This window comes from Clupea harengus, chromosome 23 (genome assembly GCF_900700415.2).
Source record: "Clupea harengus chromosome 23, Ch_v2.0.2, whole genome shotgun sequence".
In the NCBI taxonomy this organism is placed as follows: Eukaryota; Metazoa; Chordata; class Actinopteri; order Clupeiformes; family Clupeidae; genus Clupea; species Clupea harengus.
Genome location: NC_045174.1, coordinates 12,863,160 through 12,890,803, shown reverse-complemented (window position 1 = coordinate 12,890,803; position 27,644 = coordinate 12,863,160). Strand labels below are relative to the sequence as shown.

The following is a 27,644-nucleotide window of genomic DNA, read 5'->3' as shown; positions in this document are numbered from 1 at the left end:
TTATGTTAAGGTATCCTTTTATTCAGTGTAAAACATTACAATTTTCAACAAATGTAATTTACAGCCATGGCAAAATGATTTGCAATGCCTGTTGAAAACAATACCAACTGAACTATATACAAATAAGCTGACTTCTCAAAAACTCGAAGCACTGACAGATTGCAATAATGGTAAAAGCAAAACCAGACCATACAAAAGCTGTAGAAACCCCACTCCCCTCATGTACCAGGCATGGTCAATCAGTTTTCTTATATAAAAGAAATAAAAGAAATAAAAAACAAAAACTAAAGAAACTAAAATAAAACTACTATAATTATGATTGCCCAATAATTGCAATTTGCTAGGATGTTACCATTTAAAGTTTTTAGTTATAGCACCATCATCTAATTACTAATGCAACAGTGTGTCCGAGAAGAAACAGGGTTCGGATCACAGCAAGAGAGGTACACATGTGGTGTTCTTATCCAGCTGCACGCACTCATCATTTACTGCAGTTGAGGATTCTTTTGGGTTGCTCCTTTTGTTTAAGAAGCATAGCATTAATTATAAGGCATCAATCTGGCTGAACACACACACAGAGAGAGACACACACATACACACACATGTACTTTTAAAAGGTTGTGCATTAGGATTTGACTTGATTTTTAGTGCAGGTTAGCAGCTAAACAACCTCTGAACAGTCCTGTCTTCAGTGTAGCTAAACAATAAAAAGTGATTTGGTCTTCTAAGAAAAAACGTTTGACATTACAGTGTGTTATTGCTCAAGTTGATCCATAACACATGAGATAACTAGAGATACAAGATGCAACGTAACGTTCATATATTCAGAAATTATAATAAGAATGACAAAACACATGACATGAGTGGCAAGTTGGTACCAAAATGTCTTGGTCTTCATCATAAGGAACAATTGATAGCTAGACTGTGTTACATTATCCAAAATGGCAAAGCCACAGATAAAATCCAGTAACAATGGAAATCGCTTTTACAAAAGCCCCTCAAACCTGTTTCCCATTGAGGACCTCAGCAGTGACTAGGTCCATATAAACCTTACAACCCTGAAGTCCATACCACTGAAAACAATGGTCTTGAGGTAATGTACTTCAAAGAGTTACAGTACAGAAAAGAACTTTCATTGTTTTTTTTTCTTCAAAGAAATGTAAAAATAAAAACTCACACTAATTAAGCAAAAATGCTAGAGAACCTTGTGAAAAACCTGACCATGGTGAGAAACCTCGTACTGGCCATCTGTAGATCTGGAAACGACACTCAAAGCCAATACGCCAGAAGAATAAAATGCAAACATTTCCTGAGAAGTAACACAGAACCTTACTGGTTCACATTAGAGATCATTATTATTGTAAGACAGATCACTGAGCATTATTTTAATAGAGGCTCTCTTTTAGTTACATTTTCTTTCAACTTGTCTGCTTCACATTTTGTGTATCTATACAAACATAATAAATATTAGTATGGATATTGGGAAACATTACACAGCTCGACATATAGTCACAGTACAAATAATAAATCTTTAGGTATCTTTCTCTCATTTATGTAAACTGATGTAATTGCAATAACGAGATATAAAACCTCATTGCATAATATTCCTTACAAGCATCCACAATGATGTGCAATGGCAAAGGAAAAAAGGTGTTTTGGTGTTCAGGCTTAAATACATTTGTTCCCAGTGTTTACACTGTTGGATCCATTTCTAGAGATCTAGAATAAGCTGACAACAGCTTATTAAAATACAACTGTTTTGAGGGCCTGCTACAAGATTTGTTTTAACACCAAAGCTTTGTATATACATGTTAAAAAGCCTGAGTTCAGAGGTAGTATTTTCTCCTCAACAGGTATAAACACTATAATCTTAAATGCTTCTGATTCTCAGCTGTCAAGGCTGAGTAGGTAGTGTTGATGTGGTGAAAATGAAGAAATGCATCAGTTATCATGTAATTACCACTGCCTTGTCTGCAAGCAGCTATGGCTCTTCGACACTGAACAGATGGCAGGATGTGGGTGAGGGTAAATATATTAATTTACACATTGTCATATCAGGTTGGACACCCTTGTATTTTCATAAGTAAACATGGAGCCATTAACACAAGTAATTATCACAATAAACATCTCTGAAGTGTCACTGACAGGCCAATCAACACAGTTTTCCCTCAGTAACTTTGACTATGTCTATGATTATGTCTATAGACCGTCCACTTGATTCTGCATCATTATATACAAATACATATTCATGCATTTATCAGTGTATGATTTTTATATTCTTTCATGGATCCACCCGCACCTAGTTAACTTATTGCAACGTTGTATTCAAATAAACTAATTATGAAAACTTCAAGTACAATAGTAAAAGTAAATTCAGTACATTTCTAAAAACAAAGGGAATAAAGTCGGCTTCCTCAGTAGTAACCAAGACTGTATTTTCATGCAGTCTTACCTGGAGAGAGGAGACAAAGAAAAGAAACAATTTGAATCCTTTGATGCGGGCGACCACCTCTTGTTTTCTCAATGCTGCTGACACATGGATTGAGAGTTTGAACAGGGCACTGTGGCACTCTGTCCTCCCTGATTCAGGGCTCCTGTTTGGTACAGTATTTGCTGGAGCCATTAGTCTCCTGGTCAGATATGCCCTGCGAAATGGTGAATTCATCCACTTCCTCCTTCAGCTGCAGTAAAGTCTCTGACATACAAGAGAAATAATAAATGGGACATAAGACACACAACTCAAATATAGAACTAATCAACAGTCCAACATTTCAAAACACCAACTGACCAATAACCATTCTAAAACTATGGAAATGACCAATAACCATTCTAAAACGATGGCAATGACCAATAACCATTCTAAAACGATGGAAATTACGTCACTGTCCATGCATGATGCACACTACATAAACGCTGTATAAAATGTTATTGTTTAGTATTATATTGCAGTGACACATGCATTTGCTGGACTTGAAGCTAAGTTGCTTTATCATTATTAGGCTAAATTAACAACACATGTTTTAAATAATTAAAAGTATAAACTTCACTTAATAGGAACTACCTATAGGAACATGTACATCTGTATTACACTCTCACAGCCACAGCCAGTAATAAGACATTGTTTTAGGCTACGTTTTTGCAACGGCCTTATATGTTTGACTTGATCGTGACTAATAACAGGGCTTCATATTTCATATAAATTAGGAGTTGCAATAATAATTGCACCAAGCTGTTTTTGCAGATAGAGTGCAAATGACAAATCATGACTCATCTCCACATCAATTGCAAATCAGCAAGAAAGAGGTATCCTAGCTGTCATTATATATTAGGAGTTGTATCAATAAACATGAAGGTCAATGTCAAGGTCATGTAAATTGTTAGCTTTAAAGCCATACAATGGCTGCTTAGTTGAAATGGTCCTGTGGTGACGAGAGCTAATTATTTGAAACATTGAATAATAGGCAGCCTATTTGAGTAGATATGACAAAATAGTGTATAGAGGGGATAGGGGGCCAAATATAGGGGGATATAGCAAAACTAGTGTATAGAGGACATAGGGGGCCAAATATAGGGGGATATAGCAAAACTAGTGTATAGAGGGGATAGGGGGCCAAATATAGGGGGATATTAGCCTGGATGCCAGACGAACTTAGCCCTGCCCACAACATTTTAGGTCGGGAAGTTCGGTCTGGTGTTGCTCCGTTGGGGAGAAACTATCTCCTCACAAAAATCTGTGAGGAGATAGATAGACCAATCAAATTGTCAGGGCGGGCTTTATACGACGATGGACAGATGATCAACCGTAACGTAATCAACCACGTCACCAATGAGCGTTTGGGTTGAATTTGTTTTCAACAAACATGGCTGCCGCTGGAGAGCTGAAATGTGGAGATTCGAGTCTGTTTTAGAAGACATTGACAGCACATTCATTTTGAAAGAGGAACAGAGAAACGCGATCAAGGCATTTGTCGATCGAAAAGATGTTTTTGCCGTCCTTCCTACGGGATCCGGTAAAAGTTTAATGCATCAGCTCGCCCCGATGGTCCACGTTATGGTCATACTACGTTGCTCTAATTGGTTCTAGGTATATCCAATTGAGCGAAGAGGCATTTTTTTCCCCTGGTTCGGTTGAAACACGCCCCATAATCACAGCCCAATGGAGCGGTATCAGACTCAAGAAACTTCTCAGGGAGACAGACGATAAACTTCTGAGGTATATTCATCTTCTCAGGGAGACAGTCATATTCAGGGTTTTTGAGGTATATTCATGTGGATTAATAGTTTTTAGAACATAGTCAAATTCAATTTCATGGCATATGATCCTGTGAAGGACAGATAAACGCAGCTGTTGTTCCCAATATCAAAGTTCAAAACCCCATGAAAACTTACGTACAGCTTTTACAGTACCACGTCACCAAAGATATCTCAGATAGCACGGGGTCAAATATGATAATATAACGTCTAAAGATCCATCTGATATAGTGTAGGCTACAATTACAAGTTTGCAACAATCGTGATTAAAACTAAATTATTCCAATTTGATTAAATTGTTCGGCTCAGGTACCATAGACTGGAAAATAAGCTAGTTTTGCTGTTTTTGTCGAAAACCATATCACAGGAACAATGTTGACTCACAACCCTGTGAAAGCAGTGATCGGCATAGCCTAGGTATTACGGTTGAGCCTAAAATGATTATGTATTTATTTATTTTATTTGTTTTGTATTTGGGGTTCCGTGGGAGACGTGCTATGCAAGAGATAGGTTCACTATAGAGATAGACCTGTGTCTGTTTACCTCAATAACTGAAAAGAAACTATAAAATGAACAGAGAATGTTTCTTCAAACTATGGAACAAAGAGAAACCTGCAACGTTGAAGATCATAATGTGACAATGAAATAACAAAGCATACTTGATGCAGGCTTTTTTTAAACTTAGTGAAGACATACTTCATAGATGCTTAACAACAACAACAACTGCACTCTGATAGACCCTTTGTGACCCACAGGACTATACTTCTGCATCCCCTGCAAAAGTTCAGTTGATGTAACTAATTTAGTAAATATTCAAATATATTCAAATTTAAATTGTTGTCAACGTGTAAAAAATAAAGCCCAGTATACAGCATGTTATAGGGATTCAAATTTTTGGTGTCAACGTCATACTCTCATATACAAGTCATACAAGATAAAGCAAGCTGTAATCAGCAACAGGTACATATGGGATATGGGATGAGATGAGTGGGGGTGGGAATGGCCAGGTGTCATACGAGATGGAATCTGGTAATGAATTAAAATATTTGTCTCATAATAAAAATTGATGTCAAGATTCAACAAATTGATCTTTTTCTTGACATGTTTGATCAGTAATTATAGTCTATACTATTTTAGTTTCTAGGTCACATCAGTGCAGGTAAATGTTATGCTGCTAATCCTTGCATAGTTTAATAACTTTACGGTTGTCAGCATGAGTTAAAATGTCAGAGAAATTACAATCAATCCCAGAATCACCATTAATCGAACAAATGATAAGATCAATTATTTTAGACACCATTTCAAGTAAGAATATAAAACCAGTCAGTCATCAGCAAAAGAAGGCACAAGCCTGACAACATTATTCATCAGATGGGTAAAAGTAGGCCCCTATGAAATCCATTTCCTTTTTACTAGATTCAATTTGATCAGGTTTATTGATTTGTTTATCTGTCTAGGTGACACACTTGAAGTATAGGGTAGCAATGCTATGAAGACCACAAATCCAGTTTAATTTACCATCACTTTCGATTGTATTTTATTGCAAACGTATTGAAAGGTACTGGGCCCTATTTTTCCGAAAACTATCCAAATGGGTCCAGTATGGATGCATAGGGCCCTATAAAAGGGTAAGCATAGTCTGGAGACAAAAGAAGTCCTTAGGTCATCATGATTACCTGGATTGAAAGAATGGCCAAACTCCGCAGCGGGATGACGACGGGACCCAGGGAGACGTGGCGGGAGGAAGGGCGGGGCGTGCTCATCATCATCACCCGAGAAGGTCCTCCTCCTAAAAGGTCCACCAAACCCGACAAGCCGCCTCCCAAGTGAGATCTTCCTCTCTAGACACCAAGCCAGACAATTGTTAGATACCAAAACGTCCCCTCAAAGCCTCTGCTAAAAACAGGTCGTCATCCTTAGACTTAAGTTAAGGAACTAGTGGGTCCAAAGTGCAATCTCCACTTTGCAGAAGAAAGGCACATCACGCTGTAAGATTTTCCGATTTCACAGATTGGCCTGTAAGTTATATTAAAAAGAGTCTAAAACTACAATGTTTTTTTGCCAAGACAAAATATAACAAAGATATTCATGACTGACACCAGCCTGCCCATCCCATCCAGTTAATCTGTATCTGAGGATACTTCAGTATGAAAGAAATGACAGCCAGGTCCATGACCGCTGCTACACACATGCAGCCAAAACAATGGACTGAAAGGCCAGGTATTTAACAGATGCTTTCATCCAAAGTGACATACAGTTAATTTGCAGCGATTGGGAATCAAACGTGGGTCAGCTGCTTGACACTAAGCACTGCATCACCACGCCCCCCACTACTCCCACTCCAGACAGAGAACATCATACTGCAGCTACAGGAAGATGCCGGGGAGAATGAAGCTGGAGAAATGAGTCACCAAGAGAAAAATGACCTACTCTTCTTCTGGCCCTTATACTGTGGTGTCTTCTTCTTCTGCTTCGTCACATTTAGTTGGATTTCTCTGGTGGCTGGAAATGAGAAAACAGGACACTAAATAAATTCCCCTCAAAACAGTATTGTCTATAGTTACAATAATATTTCAAAAACATTACCCAACAGCCCTTACTGGGTGAGGCCCCTTACTTTGTGCTGCTGGTGGCTGTAATTGATAGCCTGTGAGTTGACACCAGCCCACAGGGTAGAGGTCAGGAGATTCACAGTCAACCCATTGGTCATACTCATCTTCCCAACCATCAAAGTGGATGCAAAGTAGTCTGTGGATTATCCTGGTGACTGTAGCAACACAAACAAGTCTAGGTTCCATTAGGTCCACAGCCTCCAGTTTCATTCCTGCACGAAAACCATGATTGGGAATTTCCTATGATGACAGGGAAGAAAACAAAAATCAGAATACTGTATTAGACATGAGTCATCAATGATTTGTTTTTTCAATATATTTATAAAAAGTGAGAGTGAAAGTCAATTCCAAATATCCAGGCAGTCAGTGTATTTCTGAGAGAGAATCTAGTGTGTTATGTATATAATGAGTTATTATACCTTACTGAAGAGTTTTACTGGAGCAGCAATGGATCTTGTCTCTCTGAGGTAGTCAAACCATTTGAATGGACGTTTGGTATAGCCTGCAGGGCACATCCCAGAGTCAGTGTCTGATACTACACTGCAGTCGTATCCTTCACAACTGAAAACATTTCAAGTTAATGAAAAATGGCTATGAAGAATCCTGACCTCTAGGAGGAGCGAGTTCAATGTTGTTGATTTCACAAAAGCCTACAGGGAAGATTGAAGGTGAGGTGGCATGGTAACAGAACCAGTCTGAACCATCAGCCGCCTCCGAGCCATCGATGGCAATCATCAGATATCCATCTGCAAGCACCTGCCCATACCCAAAACCAACACACACACAGCCTTGATCAATACTTAGAACAAATCTCAGGACTCCTTGAACTCTTCACTTCCTGTTTTCCAGACGCTTTACCTTTCGTACAGTGGCAACACATATAGCAGAGAGGTTTAAAGGGTCTATGGCCTCAAGCTTCATCCCATCCCTGAACCATTCTCCACTCTGGTCAACATCCTTCACCTGTGAGATGGGAGAACATGTGATTATTTGACACAAGTGCTTTATTGCAAGTAAGAAGGGTCAGATGATAGTTTGTAGTTCTGTAGTTACCTTCAAAAACAGCTGCGGTGGGGCTTCTGTTTGGCCCTCTGTCTTCCTTGACACATCTGGTACAGGGAAAAAAAATATTTAAGAAAGATGCAGTTGCCTTGATGTTCATTAACCATTCAAATTCACATGCGAAAGTAAAGAATGCCCCCCCCCCCCCCCCCAAAAAAAAAAAACCTTCTTCACCAGATCTTTTGAAGCGGTGTCCAATGCTGCGGGACCAGCCAATGCAGTGGATAAGTGGGCTGAGCATGTGACACCAGAAGTCATCTGTGCCATCCTCACTTTCTTCGTAGACAAGCCGAAGACGCCCCCCAATCACCTGTTCAACCAGGGCCACCCGGGTCCGGCAGAGATGAGCCTTATCTACCACCTCTACCCTCATCAGCTTCTTAAATGGATAGTTCCTGCTCTCCTCCACCTAGAAACATTCATCAAAAAAATTGTAAAGCACACATCTCTGCATTGGAAGAATTAAGCACCACTGCTCCTGACTAAGGAATGGTACTGCTGAAATTTCAGTTTATCATTCATGGCAAAGCATAACGTTACATACATTATGCTCCAGGTCTAATCTATGAGGCAAATAACCAGCCAGCAGTTAAATAAGTGAGTGCTGTTCATTCAGATAAAAATGTTTAAGACCAGTGGTGTGATTTTTCATGAGCATGTAGCACCCCCACTTTAAAAGTCAATCACACTGACATGGGATATGGTAAGTCATGGCAAGTAGTTACTCATAGGTTTAGTCATTTACATTGTTTAATACACTAAAATGACATCTAATTTGAACATTAGTGTTTGTATGCCAGAAAAACCCGACACCTGCCCTTGTTTGCTAAACAACGGTGTAGACAGGCTATACAGATTAGAGTTTTTGTCTTTTTTAGAAAGGGAGACATTTAGGGATTAGGGAGAGTCTAAAGAGTTCTCATACATGCTGCAGGTCCAGGACCAGTTATTCACTCCTTTAGCCCAGTGTTATTTGGATTGGCAGTTAAAAGAATCGGTCTTCTAAACGTCTGAAATATCTTTGCTTCTACTTAGCCTACTTCTAATAAATGTGCTCTGCAGCTAGAGTGCTCTGTGTTTCTCTCTTGGAGCACATAGAAACTGGATGAGAACTCATGGTAACTCATCCATCAGTTATGTTGACACTATTTGCACAATACCAGACCTTTGTATTTGTTTCTAAAGGAATATACATGCATATAAAAAAACAGAATTTTCAAACATTGACACAACCATTCCTGCCTCCTGCAATTGAAGGATCTTTATTGATCAGTGTCATTAAGTGTCATAATCAGAGGCCTATCCCAATAACAATATACACTGTTGAATGAGTATGTATAGTGTGTGTATACACTATCTGTTGAATGAGTATGTATAGTGTGTGTATACACTATCTGTTGACTGAGTATGTATAGTGTGTGTATACACTGTCTGTTGACTGAGTATGTATAGTGTGTGTATACACTGTCTGTTGACTGAGTATGTATAGTGTGTGTATACACTGTCTGTTGACTGAGTATGTATAGTGTGTGTATACACTGTCTGTTGACTGAGTAAGTATAGTGTGTGTTCGTCATTTTTAGCCTTGCAATAGGTGCCTAGATCTACATGGACAGATTAAGCGAAATTAAGGTCAACCCTGAAACACAAGTGTAATAAACCCAGAAAAAGGACCACAGCTACGCTATATTTTTATATTTAATATATATCGGACTCAAGATATTAACAAAATAAACCTCTAAATGTAAATACAAATGTAATCAACCAGCCAACATTAACTGCATGTTACGTGTCTGATTTCAAATCCAAGCACTTGGATTGTTAAAATGATTTTAAAACACAAAATCACATATAGAATAGTTAATGCTTTGATTTTATTCATCTACTTGAATACTTCAAAATCACTTTTTCTTAGAGAGCCTTTAAAATGTTTAAAAAGCAAATAGTATGCATATAATAAATAGTGTGCATACCTTGGAAGCAAAGTCTGGGGGGAGTGTTTTTGCACCTGTAAGTCTCTTCACCAGAAATGCCTTCCAGTTGGAATACTTGTGCTGAATGGCTATGACAAGAACACCACAATATTAAACATCACCTATAGTGGCAATTCAAAAACAAATCAGTTAACAAATAGTTTAACAGCAACATATTGGGCAATATGACATTACCTTCGCAAAATGCACTTAGCTTGTTAAAACCATAGACACAAAAGCAAACATTTCTATCAATCAGTAAACTCTGCAACCAAATCAGTTTATCATTTTAATCAATCACTACCACCATAACCAGCAAACATAAAACTGTGTTGTCACTGTAAGTAATTTTTATTTATTAAAGTGACAATGTCTCAATTGATTTGCAAATTGAGTCTGTGGTTTCTGTCTATAACAGCGGTTCCAAAACTTTTCATGGCAGGCCCCAATTGACAGTTAGAAAAACAATTGCAAGGTGCAATTCATTATAACTAAGTTCTAAATGTGTTCCCTGTGAATGTGAATAAATGAATACATTATTTCTGGTTACAGTATATGAAACTGTAACTTTATCTTTCAATAAGATGAAATTCAGTTCTGTAAATATAATTGTATCCCCCTGTTTTCCTCATTTCTTTCTATATTTGGGCTTTAAGGGGTTAAGCAATCGAAACAGTTATAAACAGCTAAATACTTTTGTAGAGCTTAACCTGCAAAATAATGTTGACTAAACACTTACATTTTGGAGGTACAAGTGGTTTTCCATTGGAGGCACACCATCCCACAGGGTGAACCTCAGACACACACAGGTTACACCAGAAGTCTTGGTTTCCGTCACTGTCAAAACCTTCATACCGGAGACGGGCCTTGAAACCTGAAAAACACCAGAAGACTTCAACAGACATATATGTCTGAACCTGCAGGTCCTCTCACACGGAGTACGATCATTATTGCAACAGTGTGTGTGCATATATCAGCAGGGGAGACTAGCTGTGCGCCCCTGCCAGTTCTAAAGACATACACTGAAACACACCATATGACTACTTGCTGTAAAATAAGTGCCAATAACAGTCTGGGTGAATATTTGCCTAAATGCCTGGACACTCCCAATCCTTATTGAAGACTGGCAATAACGACAGTGCTTATTTAACTCATATCTGTGTTACTTCAACAAAACATAGCTGAACTAGATATATGGAATTCACTAGATGGTACCCCTAATTTATTATGTAGCAAGAGAAAGGACAGAGCATTACTCGATTTCAGAGTTGAGACACCCGTTTTCTGTTAGCATCACCACCAGAATTTGTTGTAGACTGAAATGACACAGAGACAGTATAGCACTTTAAACAAGGTCATTACCCTGTCTGCATGTAGTAAACATAGTTATGGCAATGTGCCCTTAATGGGGAGAAAGGGGGCTGGCTGTTCCTTGCAAACCATACCAACTACTCTTTAACATAGAGCTCTATCACCCCAGCAAAACATTTGAGCTAGTATTCAAATTGTTGTACATCCACTTAGTTTCTTGTTTTGACAGAAGTACACTCTGTGTGCCCATAAGAAACGCAAATCTATAAAGAGATCTCCTTATTATCTCCTTAGTTTCTCCTACACAATAATTCGATTTAAACTGAGATTTAGCCTTAAATCTTCTGCTTCTCAGATTTCTATATTGCAAAAAAACAACAACCTTTGCTTATTACAGCACCCCCAGTGGTCAGTTGATGGAACATATTAAACCATATTTAATCGTTCTGTGACGGCACAGTGGATAGAAGTTTTAAAGTAATGTCCAGTTACTTACCTTTCCCACATTTTGACTCCCATCTATATATTTCAGACCCTACCAATCTTTCAATAAATAACCATTGGTTTATTGATTCAAAACAGCACTAAATAGGAAAGATTCCTAGGCATTTAACTTCCCTGTGACAAGAAGACTGTTCAACACTGTTGTGGAGAGGGGTAGGTAGGATGTAAGGGATTTTAGGAGATATATCTGATTAAATCGATACATAATTGAAACAACTAGATGTACTGCATAGCGATGCGAAATATGGCTGACGCATAAAGTCCGAAAATTTGCAAGAATGAAGCAAAACTAGGAAATAAAAACAGTACTATATGTACATGATTCATTTAACCAGCTCGACTTTTCTCGATCTATGCCACAGATGCTGTTACCTGAATTTACTATGCATCCGCTTGACGGCCTACCACTTTCACCATTAAATTCAAAATAGTGCCACTCACACTTTTCCTTGCTGACATTTTTGCTTTATTTAATAATAAAGCCTACTTCCATAGCATCCTGACGCGATATATCGACATAAGGTTGTCTGCTGTTACTATACAGAATTTTGGGAGTGTGATATCCTGGAATGGCTTCTGTTGTCTTGAAAAAATAAGGACAATAGTTTTTTAGTCTTATTTCATTTGTATTCATTTTTTAGCAATTATTATAAGTTTAGTTTTTGTTTGACATTTTTTTCTTATTTGACTTCAGTTTGCAGTTTAAAACGTTGTGTTTAAAATGATTTGCAAATGTTCCCTCAGGATTTAAAATCAAACTGAATTTTGAAAATAGACCAAACCATGTCAGAGGAACAGATGACAACATGGTGTAACCAAATTTCAAAACTAACTTTAATCGTTCTTTAGATATTGAAATGTGTCAGTTGCAGCGGCCCTATGGAAAACATTTGGTGTGCATCCAAAAAAATGTGGATTGTGTGAACTGTGTGGATCAGTGAAATCTATGTATATGATATCATCGACCAAATATTGGTGTAAAAATATATAAATAGAAGGAAAACAAAACATGACAAAAAAATACATTTGGATGGCAGTCCTAATAAGGAGATCACATCTAGTACTGGTAAGTTTTGTTAAGATCTATTACCAGCTGAATCAGTTTGCAACTACCTAGGCTATTTAACCACCATTCTTTCAGGAGGGATGATGCACTAAACATTGGTATTTTGCTTTCCAGTTGAATATCTCAACTTTAGTTTCATCAGCCCAGACAACTTACTTGCAAAAGGCTATTGGCATATTTCAACTGACTTGACTCTGGATTTTCTTACAAGGGGTCCCTGCTACTCCTCTGAAGAAGTCAGATATGTTCACATCTAGAAGGATTTCTTCATTTCAGCTCTACCTGATATAGCTGACTGTATATAGTATATATATATATATATATATATATATATATCCTCCAATAGTCCTTTACACCATTTCATCTCAGATGGCATGGTATCATCCATCTGACTACCAGAACATGTTTTTGCACCTTCTCTTGCAAATTATATTATTCCAACTCCAGTGTTCTATGGTATTTGGTAACAGTGCACTTAAATATCTGTGAGTTTGACAGTGTTCTATGGTATTTGGTAACAGTGCACTTAAATACCTGTGAGTTTGACAATCGTAGCCACCCAGTAGACTTTAGCTGAAAGGGTAGTGTCGGTGTTTGGCACCTCAACGCGCAAACCCTCCTCAAGGTCACCCCAACAGTTTCCCATAGGTACCTAGAGCAGAGATTGGTTACTGGTCAATTCCTTGTCAATAACAACAGCATGCCATATATCTGAAATGGGAACAATACTACAGGTTATGATACATTTTCAGCATGGAAATGAGAAAGTCTTCAAAAGAAAAAATATGTTTAATATTTGTATCTGTGCTTACATGCTTGAAACAGCTCACTGGGGCGCCAACCAAATTATTTGCACCGACGTACTGTCCCCAGTCAAACCCCTCAATAGGAATCACTGAGAATAAGAAGGGGAAAACCTTTTATAAAAGTGACAGGTTCAAACAGCGCCAAAAACTGTTCAATAAGTTACTGGTTCTGGCATAGCGAAATAAAAAAATAAACCATTATTGTGTGGTTTAAAAAGTGCTATATGTAAGAATTTTAGTTTAGAATCATAAAAAAAGAATTGAAATCAACAGTATATGTGAAGAAATTCAGTTAGTATGCTAACGAGCTAGCACCAGTTCGGTCTCTCATTATACCACTTTGTACCTCAAGAGGCGCTAGTGACCGCTAATGTACCGAAAACAAGAATGCCATCACGGGCATAAGCACAAACTGTTAGGAATGGTGTTATTAATTGCCATTTCAGAGGCTATAATAATGACATTGGAGTGTTTGTTAATTGGTGAAGAAATGGAACACTCTGAGCTTGAATCCATGAATCCATTTTCAGAGTGCCAGATTGAATATACGAATGCACTCTAAGTAAGCCTCGCTCTCCTGTACTTAGTAACAACAAGTAGCTCAGTAGCAAGCCAACTGGTTAATATTAATGGTTAGATAGCTCGACAGTTGATCTCAGAATCAGAATCACAGACTGCACAGGTTTTCTTCTAGGATAACTTATTTTTTTTCCCACAAATTTTCCACGAAGAACTGATTTTTAGTTGGGAACAATATTAATTAGGGCTGTTAAAGTTAACGCGTCAATCTATGAGATTATTGTGGCCGAGATTAACGCAATACAATATTTTAACGCAGTTAACGCAACTTTGTTTACTTCCGGTGTGCGTTGACCAATGACACGATACCGCCGCGTGCCTAAAGTCAAATCAGTTAGATAGGAGAGACCGAGACGGTAGTGGAAGATGGAGAGAGCTGAGGGATTTTGGGGCGGAAAGTTTCTGTTTAAGAGGCAAAATGACGGAACAATCAACGAAACTAAAGTTGTATGTAGCATTTGTCAAGCTGAATTTAGCGATCACAGAAGCAGCTCGTCTTTAAGTTATCACCTTAATGCAAAGCACCCGACAGAAAGCAGTCCCAGGTTAGATGGTCGCCAACCCACACTCTACGACTTCTCTAGGAAAATAACTAGACCAGTCCGTGAAAAGGTTACCAATGCTGTAGCAGTTTGGGTTGCCGGTGACTGTCGGCCCATCAACATAGTTGAAGTCGGTGGGCTGACTGAGGTGTTCCGAATTGCTTCAGGGGACAATTCTTACGATTTTCCGTCGAGGTGCACAATTGTGTCTTGCATAGGCTACATTCCTTATATGACGGCGAGAGAGCACGAAAAAAATACCATTAAACAACAGTGTCTAAAATACACGCTGTCTGAAGTGATTACTCGTCAATTTATAAGATTTAGTCTTTACAAGAAAAACAAACTTTTAATCGCGATTAATGAATTTCAAAATGTGAGATTAATTAGTGAATTTTTTTGTATCTATCGACAGCCCTAATATTAATACAATTTATGATTAAAATTGGATGTTTTAAACACAATATAAAATATATAAATAAGCATAACAGACAGATCATGAAAATAATATCCTATCAAACTTTACAGCGTCATCAAGGTGAGGCGCTCAGTTAAGGCGTCTGTGGCAATATTAGCGGTTTCTTAAGCGGAAGAGTGACAGCACTGGTAATGTCATACTACCGAAAACTACTAAAATTCAGCGTAAATACAACCCCGATTAAATTAGATTTGGTTTTCTGAATGGAGGTTGAGCCCAGGGCGCAGTGTGTTGAGTGCGTTTTAAAGCTGTCTAATGAGGCGCTCAAACCTTCAAATCTGAATCGATATTTGGAGACGCAACATCCAGCACTCACGTACAAAACCAGGTCCTGGAAAGGATGAAAGGCAGCCCGTTCCTTTTAAAACAAGACGGGTCGACGGACGTCAGTAAAGCTGCATTAGTGCTGTTTTTTGTGCGTTATCATTGGAGTGGTATTCTACAAGAGGACATGCTTTTCTGTGGAGAACTACCAACTCGAACTACTGCCCAGGAATGCTCGGTGCTAATTATGTTGATAATAGATTGCAGTCACAGATTTAAATCATTATTTCAAATATTTGAATCATTATATTGACCTATTTGAACCTACTATTTGCATGTCTGAAGCATCACCTATTTTAATTAGGCCTAGCTGAGTGGTCTTGTTTGCATGTTTCATCACTTGTTTTGAGTGCATGCTATCTTTTGGGTCTATTCAGGTTTTATTTCATTGCTTGTTTGCTGTGCACAAATAGGCCTAGGCCTACTGCAACTAAATTCTCTGTGTGGTTGTATGTTGTTTTCTGGTGCACAATACAATTTGGATGCAATATCTAGAGTTAGAATTTATTTTATTAATTTCTAGGCTTCTACCTGTAGCAGGTGCTGATGTTGCTTTTTGTGACACATAACAATCGCTTATTAAAGTGGCATTATGCAGTAATTGTACATCATGATTAGGGTTAGGATAAGCAGTTTTACCTTAAAATAACAGCTTTAAAAAAATTGGGGCGCTACAATGACTTTTAATATGGAGAATCGCTTCCGTGCCATTGCCATACCAGGGTCCATAGGCATATTACTGCTAAATGTAGGTTTGCCTGAAGCCGCCCGGTTTCTACTTTCTGTCGAACTAGTAAGTAGCTTATTTGCCGTTCTTGCTTTGTCTTGTGTTGCACTTGCTTGATGTTTGACTGTGTTAGGACAGTTGTTGACTAACTAGTTTGTCATAATGTCAAAGTCAGCATATTTCAAGAGATTTCGTTAGTTTTAGCCGCTAGCATATCGTTAGTGATTAGCTATTGTTCCGTTATGCTACTTTAATTAGAATGAATGGATTATAGACTAAATTAGCCTAATGGAATATAGATTAGCTAAAATAAGCGGGGTGTCTGTTGGGCCCCGACCTGTTACAAATAAGAAAAGTTGGGCCTCGGAGTCGAAAAGGTTGGGAACCCCTGCTCTAAAGGCCCTAGTGGTCGTTTTGTCTTCAATTGCCCAATTGCTTGCAACAGTTTGGAACTGTTCTGCACATGACTCTGCAAAGTGGCGCTCTTCTGTTTTCATGCACGTTAGTGTAAACGACTTTAACTTCCATTCGTTGGTGATTAGATGTGCAGTTACACCCAGGTATCGTTACTCACAGAGGTCCAGTGATCCCCTGTCAGCGCCACATGTTTCGTAGCAGCCAAGTCATTTTCCTTTTTTTTCTTTTCAGCTTCATACAGCTCGTGGATGTTTGTCATTATTGTGCGTCTTTGCGGTGCTTTGATGCTCGAGTCCCCCGTTGCCACTCGCAAAACTTCGGTGAACCCCTCGTCCTCAACAATATTAATCGGTCTACAGCTTTTTGCAATCCATTTGACAACAGTGCTAGTCAACTTGTCACAGGCAGATTTAGTCAGGGGCCTACGTTGTTCAGTGAGGGTGGTTTGGCGCATTCCACTTGAACTCCCCTCGCCGACCAACACATTTGCTACGGTGAAACGATAACGGCTTCCCGTATAGTGTACATATCACTTTGGTTTTATTGAATGTTCCATCTTTGGTTTTTCCATCCAGAAAAGTACTCAGGTTCATCAGAATTATCCATGTTGTTTGTTTGTTTGGATAGCAGCTGCCGTCTGACTGCATTAGAAACGGCGACTAGTGCAGATTGGGTGGAATTGTGTGTATATTGGAAGCTCATTCTGCGCATGAGTTAAATGCGTAAAAAAAAACCGCATTAATCCTGTAATTTAATCATAACGCGTTAACGCGTTATTTTTCACAGCTCTAATCTGAATGTAACATACTTAAGTTTAATCTTGAATTGATCCTTGTTATGTGGGCAACGGTTTATTCATAGTTTCATTACAATCAAAAGTATCTGCACATGATTGACCATGGCCTTCTAAATGCTAATATGCCTGGCTCCAAACATCTTGTCGTAGCTGTAGACAAAAGGCAACAATCAAGTCTAATGGCTCTGGCTCCAAAACCCCTGGTGCGTTGAGACTACGTGTGGGTCTATTGATATGGTCGGACATGTGAAACCTACCAATATCGAACAGGTGCATTATTCTTAGCAGCACTTTTCTTGCATGTGAGGCCATTTTGATGCAAAGCAATGATGGCTGTACGTGATTCTTTGGAGGTAACCATTGCTAACACAAGAAGACAATGGGCCTCATTCTCGAACGTTTTCTTAAGTGTCTTCTTTAATATCTTCTTCCGAACTTCGAAAGACCAACGTAGGAAAAGATCTCGGACGGATTCATGAATGCCTGGAAATGGGTTCTTACACAGCCAAAGTGTTCTCAGCTGTGCTCCACGAATGAGGATTCTTAAATTGAACACGCGTTCTCGTGCACCTGGATTCGCATGGGGAATTCCCCGGGGAATATATTGTATATATAAGAACATTTTGCACATTTTAAAAGTTCAATGCATCAATATGGTGCACTTTGACAGCAAAATTAAGAGGCTAGATCTATGAAGAACTTTGTGCTGTTGTAAACAATTTTGTGCTCTGGTAGCAGTTTAATCATAAACATTCCTGTGTTAAATGTTGCACGGGCACAGGCCAACCCAACCACCCACGCAAATACCCACCCAACCACCCACGCTAATACCCTCCCGACCACCCACTCTAGTCCACTTCACCAAAGCACATGATGTCACAGTATTAAGCAAAAAAAAGGGCACACTATTGGAACAGAAAATCAACAGAGGCTGCATCGGGCATGGCCTAGCTTCTCCATGTTCTTGAAAAACTGTGACAGTTGGAACACATATTCTTTTCCCTTTACATTACTCTTTGAGTCTAGTTTGTCAGGAAAAGGCCCATTTGCACCTGACTCCTGCCTCTAGTTGAGCCACAGTAATGGCATCCTCCTCCTAAAATTCTCTCATTCTGAAAACAAACTGAAGTGGGAGTGTGGTAAGTTTGTTCAGTGCTTCAGATTACATACACATAGGAACATGCGGTCAGGGGAGGCAGAGCCTCATGAAAAGTAAAAAACAAATACTGATAAAATAAAATAAATATTAATATGTATCTACTGATCTGTGCTTTAAATGTAATTTTTGTATGATTCCAATCTTTTTTATAATCAAAATCGTTGAATTTGAGCATGTCCTGTTCAAACAGAGAGGTGACTCGCGAGGTGAGGCAGCGACGAGCTGCGCCTCATCTCAGATTGTGCAATTCCTCACACACTGGGTTGAGCGCATGCCTTTTGCTTTCTCATTGTTTGTCATCACTGAAATATTTGTAGAAACTTTTATTATACGTCGTTTGTATCCATAAAATAGGTAATTTATTTCACTTATGTGTAGAAGCTATTTAGTCTTGCTGATCTGTCATAAAACCACAGTGAAAAAGCACATAGGGGAGGCAAACCTAACCTCTGCCTCAATGAAGGGGGTGTGCGAGAGCCTGGAAAATGGACTTCCAATATAGTGAAGCGATAAATACGTAATGGGAGACCAATGCCAGAGCTAAAAGGTTTGCTTCAAACGACGGGACAGAAGATCACTCAATCGACTACTCACATAGAAAGCCAAATTGCTTTGAAAATGTTTGGAACCTGATTTTTTTATGTGAAGCAATTTAACATCACACAAGTGGTTGTGATCACTTTGAACTAGGGCTGTCAACGAATATTCTAAATTTGAATATATATTCGAATAGTTGTTAAAAACTGAATTTCGAATTAATATTAAAAAAATTAATATTCGAATGTAAAAAAAAAAACACAACAGCAGCGGTGCGACTGTCTGCTTTGCGCCTAAGGTACGCCTCACCGGAGTCCCACTGTCTGGCACAGCAACAGTTGACTTGCATGGAAGATGGCAGAAGGTGCAGAACCCAGCTTGACCGCAGCAGAGAAAGTGATTGTAACCCCCAAAAATCTAAAGAGTTATGTCTGGAAATGTTTCGGATTTTGGTCAGTTGATTGTAAACTTGTTAAGCCTACAGCTAAACTAGTGTGTAAGCTAAGTCAAGCTAGAGTTAGCTAAACATTCAACAACTAGCAACTTGAGGCTACATCTCCAAAATGTGCACCCAAGTGAATATGGCATAATATGTGGAACTTCAGCAAAACAGCCACGACTGGATACATATTTTGCGCTGTCCGCCACAAGTTCGTTGTCTGCGGCACGACAGGAGGCCTGCACGCAAAAATTGATTTCGTTCATATGCAAGGACATGAGGCCGATCAGTGTGGCGGATGGGATAGGCTTCAGGGAGTTCTGTGAAGCACTGGAACCGAGGTACCGTGTCTCATTTTATTTTGCGTTAACAGAAACATTACTAGTGTGGGCTAGTCGCTACTGTACTGACTGTATATTGCATGAATAAAATAGATTAGATAGGCTACAACAGCTTCATGCACTGGTTTGATTATTTGCAGTTTCATGCCAAGGAAAAGTCTCATGTTTACCACAGCCCAGCTCGCTCGGAGCGTTCAATGTCGGTTCTATACTGTAAAACTTCAATTAATGTTAATAATATTTGTTTCAATCACTGAATGGAGCCTGCCATATTTGGGACAAGAATCGCAACCTTAAATTGCTTGCACGAAACTCTTGATCAGCACTCAGCATTTGTTTATTGTTGTCTTTCATTTAAACTGATATGCGCAGAGAGCGCGACGATGAGGGAGAGAGAGAGAGAGAGAGAAAGTGCGAGAGTGAGAGGCCAAGGTCTGCGGTCTTGGCCATTAGTTCATTTATTTATTTTTGTGTAGGTAATATGTTGTTAAATATGTTAAAACTTAAATAAATTACCTATACAAGTAGTTATGTCTCGTTGTATTAATTGATCCTGTTAATGCACAACCAGATATTCGAATATATGTGTTTTTTTAAAGGGAATATTCGGACGCCATTTTTGAGCAATTTTGACAGCCCTACTTTGAACCCAAGACTGCTCTTTATTGGTGAGCTGATTTTGAGAAATTAAACTTAAATTGCAGCTGAAGTTGTGTTTTGTGGTTGCTATGCTAGCTAATTAGCTAGCTAAGGACACTTTTAATAACCTTAAACGATTTAAATGGAAGAGTTCAATTTGCATTAAATGATAGCTAGTTATCTAGCTGATGTTATAGTCTCTGCGATTTAACTCATAAAATTATAATGAGAAAAGGTAGAAACCCCTGAGGGTGCTGTCAATGTGCAAGCTGCCAATTTAATGGTAATTTAAGCTACTGTATTGGGTTTATATATTTGTAAATCTGACTGAAAGAGTCAGTGCCTCACCAGCCACGAACCTCACCGCAGGTCACTACATACACAGTGGGTTATTTGGCCCAAATATGTTCATGTGCAAAGTAAACAACAATCAATTGTTTATGTTGACAACAACTCATGTTCTACAGACACACCATATAATTCATATCAGCATGCTAATGTTATATGTAACTTATTAGCAGCTAAACTCCGGACCAAACTCTGCTGATGGCGTGTCTTATGTAAATGTACATTCTTCTGCGTTTTCGCGGTTAGATTTTTCCAAAGTTACAGAGAAATAGACACTGTACTATCCGATAACATCGTTATTGTAACCAGCAAAAATGGTTGATGTGATTTGCGAGGCCTCTGTTAGCCGACTGTCTGACGTTAGCCTACGTTAGATAGCCTAACGTTCTTGCAGCGTACCAACGTCACACGTTACCGTAAATGCCATCTTAAAAAGGCCGCTCGAAACCAACGGTTTTTGAAAATGCCTTCACCCGAAACACAGTTCTTGTAATACACCTGTCTATTACGGCATCGAGGCAGCTACCTTCCATTTCGAACAGACCCGAAGACTCGAATTTAAAAGCGTGCCTGTCATGATGACATGGGTTGGCCAAACAGAACAAGCTTGAAAAAAAGATTCATGACAGCTTGCGTTCGCAGATTACTTGGAGGACCCCCCCCCCCCCCCCCCCCAAAATATTGTTATTGCAGATCTACACGAATCACACATATCAAAAACAGCGAATTTCGCCGAAAGGTGACGAGTTTGCACCCCTGAATGCAGACCTAACTTCACCGGTGCAGAGGTGGAGGTACTGTTGCAGAATGTGTGTCCATTCTATTCCACTATGGCTATATCCACGCGATTGAGTTTAGTGCTTTTATTTATTTTAGGACATCACAATGCCTTGTAGAATCATTACTATAAATGTGAAAAATAATTGTTAATGATACAAATATTCTCGTATTTATTATTATTATAATTATTTAAATCTGAGGATGTCTGTAGAGTTGATGTGAACGCAATCACCAACGATCTCTCACAAATTCAGCCCTTAAGAAAATCTGGGCGATTTACGACTGCTATTTAGCGTTCTTAAATTCTGGCCTAAATTCAGAACGAATCCCAGATGAGAAAACTTTCATGAATGCCAAATGGAGTGGAGTTCAGAAGAAATGTCTTCCTAACTTGTTCTTAACTGCGTTCGTGAATGAGGCCCAATGATTTCAAGCACTTCTTCCCTCCTTTTATAGCAATCAGTCTGCTCTCATAATCCAATCAGAGTGATTTCACCGGACTTGTACTCGTTCCGACTTTCCCCTGTGCTGGTTTTAGTAAAATTTGTATGCCAATGAAGCTCTTTGCAATTAATTAAAATGCATCTGATCACTCTACACAATAATCTAGAAACAATGTGAATCGCCACCACAAAAACTGAAGCAGCAAAGTTTGTGAAACACAAAATATGTGCCACTGCCAAAACTTTTGGCCATGCTTGTCTATGGAGACTTACTAGCTATGGATCAACATACATTTCTAAATATTTCTACAAAACAGAATATTACAAAAACCAACCAAATAAATAAATAACTTTCTCAATGGACTGCTTTTTTGCCAGTAAAGGAATGAGACTTCCTAGTTGACTACTACTTGCAGCAAACCAGCTCTGTAGCAAAGGAAATTATATAGATGTAAAAGAAAAACTCTTAATGTTTACAGAAAATGACAGCCTACCTGATTTCGATTTTGCCTGGTTCTGCTGACTTGCTTGATACTGTGCATAAGCTGCAAGCTTGGCCATGAGGGGCTGTTTCTGCAGCACTTTTGCCTTTTTTGTTGGTGGTTTACCCTTGGTTGTTATACAGAAAGAATGACAAACATAAAACATTTGAATCATACACACATCCTGCATTTCACTGCATAAAATGCATTTTAAATGTTTTCATAATGACACAGTGACAGCAAATTGAAATAACTCTGGCACAGTACTGGTTCACAGATGGCCTCTAATACACAGAAGTAAACTAAATTACTTTTTTAATGTCATTACCATTGACTTGAACTAAAATGAAGCCAACCCAAGAGACATGATTCTGGAAACAACTTTTAGTAACTGATTTTCTAGCTGGGAAAAAAAATGACGGTCAATCTAGATCACATTCACCCATTATATTAGTATGGTAGAAAACCCAAAATATTACTTAAAAGCAACATTATGTTATTAACCTCAAAATAACAGCTTCAAAATCATTTTGGTGGGGTACAGGGCTCGAGACCCTCTTGCAAGCACTATGTATAAGAGAGCAAGAGACCGAACAAGTAACCGAGCAAGTCAGATGCCAAGCTGGCCTTCTTTCTGTTGGACTAGTTAGCCGACTAGTTGCTATGTCTTGTGTTTGCACTTCCTTGAGGTTTGGCTGTGTTAGGAAAGTTGTCGACTATGTATGTATGAGTAGTTTTCATCATAAACATCCCTGCCAATGTTATTTATGAAAGAAGTTCTTATTAACTGAAGAATATGTCTGAGGTAATTTGCGTGGCGTCTGAGCAAGCTATCTAATGTTACTACGTTAGCAAGGTAACTACCCACAAGGTAAACAGCTCGCTAGTGGCGCAATTGGTTGTTGACCTGTCAGTCTCACTATAAACGTCTCTGTTATCAACACAACCCCATGCGCCAGACATGCCTGCCGTCATCCGTCACACAACGCATGCCATCTGAATCCACCGTAGGCAGCTTGTGCAAAACAACCCGATCAGTTGGACGTATATAACTGATGCAAGTAAAGGTCCTACTTGGTGGCAGGCCATCAAACTCAATAGGTGTGATTACAACCTTGCTGTGTGTTAGTAATGAATACATGCCAAGACAAAAAAAAATATCAAATATTTCTGGGAATACCTGAAGTCTGGCCAGAATGCTGGCTTTTTTAGAATTGGAGGAGTAACTTCTTGAGCAGGAGACACTGCAGAATCTCTTTGTTTTTGAGTAGAACGCATCTCGTACACCAACCATTCCACACATCTCACATGTAGCTACAGATAAGGAGAAAACAATCAACTTTAAAATGTATACAGTAACAAATTCTACTTCAAATCAAGGTGCAAGGTGATTAAGGTTGTCACAATTAAAAACCAGGATCCGAGGGGGGTACTCACCCATACCAGCCTTTCCATCTGGATATGTGTACACCTGCCCATTGTTTTTGATGATTGGTAGACTAGCAGGGATGGAGGGCACTTCATCTTCACTATCATCTGAGCTGGAGCTGCTGCTCGTGTCCTCACTGCAGCTATCATATCCATCAAACATACCAAAGGAATCTCGTCTCTTCCTTTCTGAACGGTGAGAACGTTCAACCTGAAATGGAGTTTACAGGTACACTCAAGCTATAAGCACTATACATTAATCTCTGAATAAACATAATATGATTAGACCATCAAAATTCAAACAAACTGCCCTGTCAACAATGCATAGTGACAAAGCTACTGGTTATTCCAAAACCCTCTGGAATGCATGTCCCATGGCCCTGCCCTCACCCCAATTAAAGCAAAAATATGCTTCGACAGCAGGCTTGGAATATTCAGCGTTATGCTTTATTGTTACTTCAACTTGACATTCATTCAAAAAAGTTAAATATACAGGCTTGTATGAAATAATACCGCATTAGTAGTCTAACCTATAATAATTAAGATAATAATGACTTCCAAACTTTAACATTGTAAACGTCAAAACAATGATTTGTTGACAATCACTTTTAAAACCAGCGTTATGTAAAACACAATCTGTTGGCAAAAAAACACAATCAGCTCCTAAGATCACTGTGAATTGACATCCTTATGTTGCCATCCATCGCACCGTCGTTTTGGTAGCAGTCATGTTTTAGGTCCAGATTCTGCCCCAGCTTGCTCTTTATTGAAAGCAGTGTCAAACTATCAGTCAGTCTTGAGACAAGGTAGAGCACAAATAGTTTTTGTAAGTTCAAACTTACTTTAATTAGCTAGAAGTTTTGTATTAAGCCAGTTGGTAGTTAGGTAAAACCACTTAAAGTTACAAATAACGTACTGTAGTGGCTAGCCAGCCAGCTAGATAGATAACTGACGTAACCTACATGATGAGGACTACATGTTGACAAACCATGGCAAACGTAGCCACAACAATGTGCCACCTTGCGCTTTTGATGCCTCAGCATGTTTGTCTTGTTTTAGAAACTTAGCCAATAACTCCCTTGCCTGTATATTTTAATCTTATTTTCCATTTTCTTTTTGACCTTGCCATTTGGGATCATCCACTTTGCACGGGACATGGAATATTACCTGTACTTCACTGTACTGTTATCAATACAACATAACGTATTAAATAGTTTCACAGTTTAAGTATTTTCATAGCATGCATTAATGTTTGTTGGACCAAACCAAGTGAAAAGTGGGTTTACAGCACGGAAGAATTCATGTTGGTGGCTGAAAATACACAAATTCACCAACAAATGAATATGCCGCTTCACATGTCCCGCAAAGGCTTTGTGCTAGTCTAACGTCCTATGAGTGAATAGATGCAGCCAGCTTGAAGGTGCTGCATAGACACGAGAATCTGGTGCACATGCTTGCGAAGCCTGCATTGATGAAGACTTGCTCAGGCTGATGGAGGGCTTTATATCTCACTTCCACTCCCCACTAATTGGTTTGTGATGGCCCTTAATGGGGTGGACCCTTCACGTAAACACGCAAACGGAGTGGAAGTACACAGCGGAAGTGTGTGGGAGGTAGTTTGGAAAAGGCCCAAAGTCCTTCCGGCAACAGAGAGACAATCAAACACGGATGCCCCCACCACCAGGAGGCCTGTGGAGGGCAGGAAAATAGTCCGACAGTTCCTGAGCTGTTGGGGAGATGTTCAGGGCTGGTCGCCCCCAGCACCACCACAAGCTTGGTACGGTGGGCTCCCCAGTCAGCAAGAACAATGCAGAAGACCTCCGGGTTGTCAATAGCAATGCTGCTACCCCTCTGGTCGTCAACAATAATGTAATGGGAATCCCACTTATTCGGCAAAAATGGCAGTGGCAAGTTGAAGCGGCCCCTCCATTGGTTGGTGAAGCCGTAGCAGTGGTGGACAGCAGATGTTCATCAATCGTAGCACCCCCGATCTCTTGGTTACAATGAGAACGCTGTGCACTGGAACCAGGCAGGTCAGGAAATCTCCATCTCTAGCCGGTTCCATCTTCCAACAGGCCAACCAAGCTCTTCAGGCGACAGTGGGTGTGCTCAATGCTCAAAGCTCCCATGCCCAATAAGTTAAATGATTCCAGGTGCCATTTACTAGTCAAAGTCCACACAAACCCAAGGAACAGGAAGCAGATATCGTACACTTTCACTGATCCAAGGCAGATACTAAACTAAACTAAGGCATCGAACAACAGTGAAACATGGACTAAATTATAACAGTTACTCAGCCTAAAACCAGACACAAGGCATAATAACATTCTTACAATATAGAACGCTGAATTTTGAACAGACAGTTCCTCATTCGCAGGGCAGGCTGGGAGCCATATCACCCACAGAGAAGCGCGCAACCCCTTTGCATGCTATAATATTCAACTAAGGTAGACCTGTTGTTGTCCACAGTACTAGGCAATTTTACTACTGACAGACTCCGGCCCTCTCAAAGAGCCAGGCGGAGTGATCCGGCCCTCATTAGAAAAAGTTTGGGGAACCCTGCTCTAAAGTAGCCTCTGCCTACTTGATAGTTAGTTAATTGTTGATGGGCCCTGTGTGTTGCCAATTAACGTTAGTTGACTGTTAGATTTGTGTTATATTGTGCCAGTATTAACATAACTATAGCTATACTGCCTTGACGTCACAGTAGTATAAACTTCACAGCGTGGATTAATAAACAAATCCTGTGCTAAATTCGCTGATGTTGTCGTTTTGGAAGCTAATGATCAGTAAAAAACGAACTAGCTTGTTTGCTAACTACAGCGAGCGAACACACAACTAAAACAAAGGAACACCAGGGATTCAGTTGATTACAACACGGAAGATGGTTTATGTATTCTACTCACCAAATCCCCCACGTCATCCATTAGCCTTTCACATGAAACTGTATTTTACTCTCTCTCTGCATATGCTCCAACGGCTCCACAGAGGAGAAGATCAGATATTTTCTTTCCCTGAAACCACCAAATCAACTCACGTCAGGTTCAGGATCAACAAACCAGTGCTACAACAATGCGCATGCGTTGGGTAAAACCATAGAGTGTGGAGCAGTGTAAAAGTAGCCTAAACACAGACGGTCGCTTCCGGTCCCGAATTTTGGATGGGAGACGGTAAAAATTCAAAGTTAAAGCCCAAGAATATTGCGGTATAATAGCACGAAATACAATTATTTTTCCAGTTTGATCCATGTAGCGGTAAACATTTTTGACATTCAATGTTCAAAAAACATATGTCGGCCTAACACATCGTCCTATTGCACCAATAATGTTATTTCTATGTTTTAGTGTGGCATATCAAACTACACCAATTTCGCAATTGTTTAGAGAAATATCAAAAAGCTTTTCTCCTTTCTAACTGCACTGAACACACAGTTGAATGTGAATGTGTCACTGCACAATGAAGTAAAAATATAGAACAAGGTTTATTACCCTTGGAGAAGATCTATCCATGTTTCAGTGATTTGCAGTGCCTTCAGTATAGGCCGCAAGGTGAACCACGAAAAGTCCTTTAGAAATCGAACCCCGCTCCACAGGCGTGCAT

The 27,644-nt window shown here is 39.3% G+C and overlaps 1 protein-coding gene across 2 annotated transcripts; it reads right to left on the bottom strand.

The window, feature by feature from the left end:
- On the bottom strand, positions 1–27,143 carry LOC105905424 (MBT domain-containing protein 1-like). 2 transcript variants are annotated; one of them, XM_012833425.2, is made up of 17 exons: positions 26,951–27,143; positions 24,054–24,255; positions 23,797–23,930; positions 22,629–22,743; positions 13,592–13,674; positions 13,314–13,431; positions 10,638–10,772; positions 9,899–9,987; positions 8,100–8,334; positions 7,917–7,972; positions 7,722–7,826; positions 7,472–7,619; positions 7,283–7,365; positions 6,869–7,103; positions 6,682–6,753; positions 5,928–6,092; positions 1–2,695 (listed from the first exon to the last, which is right to left on the bottom strand). In XM_012833425.2, exons 1-17 carry the CDS (start codon positions 26,969–26,971, stop codon positions 2,586–2,588), a joined length of 2,106 nt encoding a protein of 701 aa, XP_012688879.2. In that variant the 5' UTR covers positions 26,972–27,143; the 3' UTR covers positions 1–2,585. The 2 variants fall into 2 exon arrangements, with proteins under 2 accessions (XP_012688879.2, XP_031416537.1); XM_031560677.1 differs by having other exon boundaries at positions 1–2,452.
- Positions 27,144–27,644: the final 501 nt, after the last annotated feature.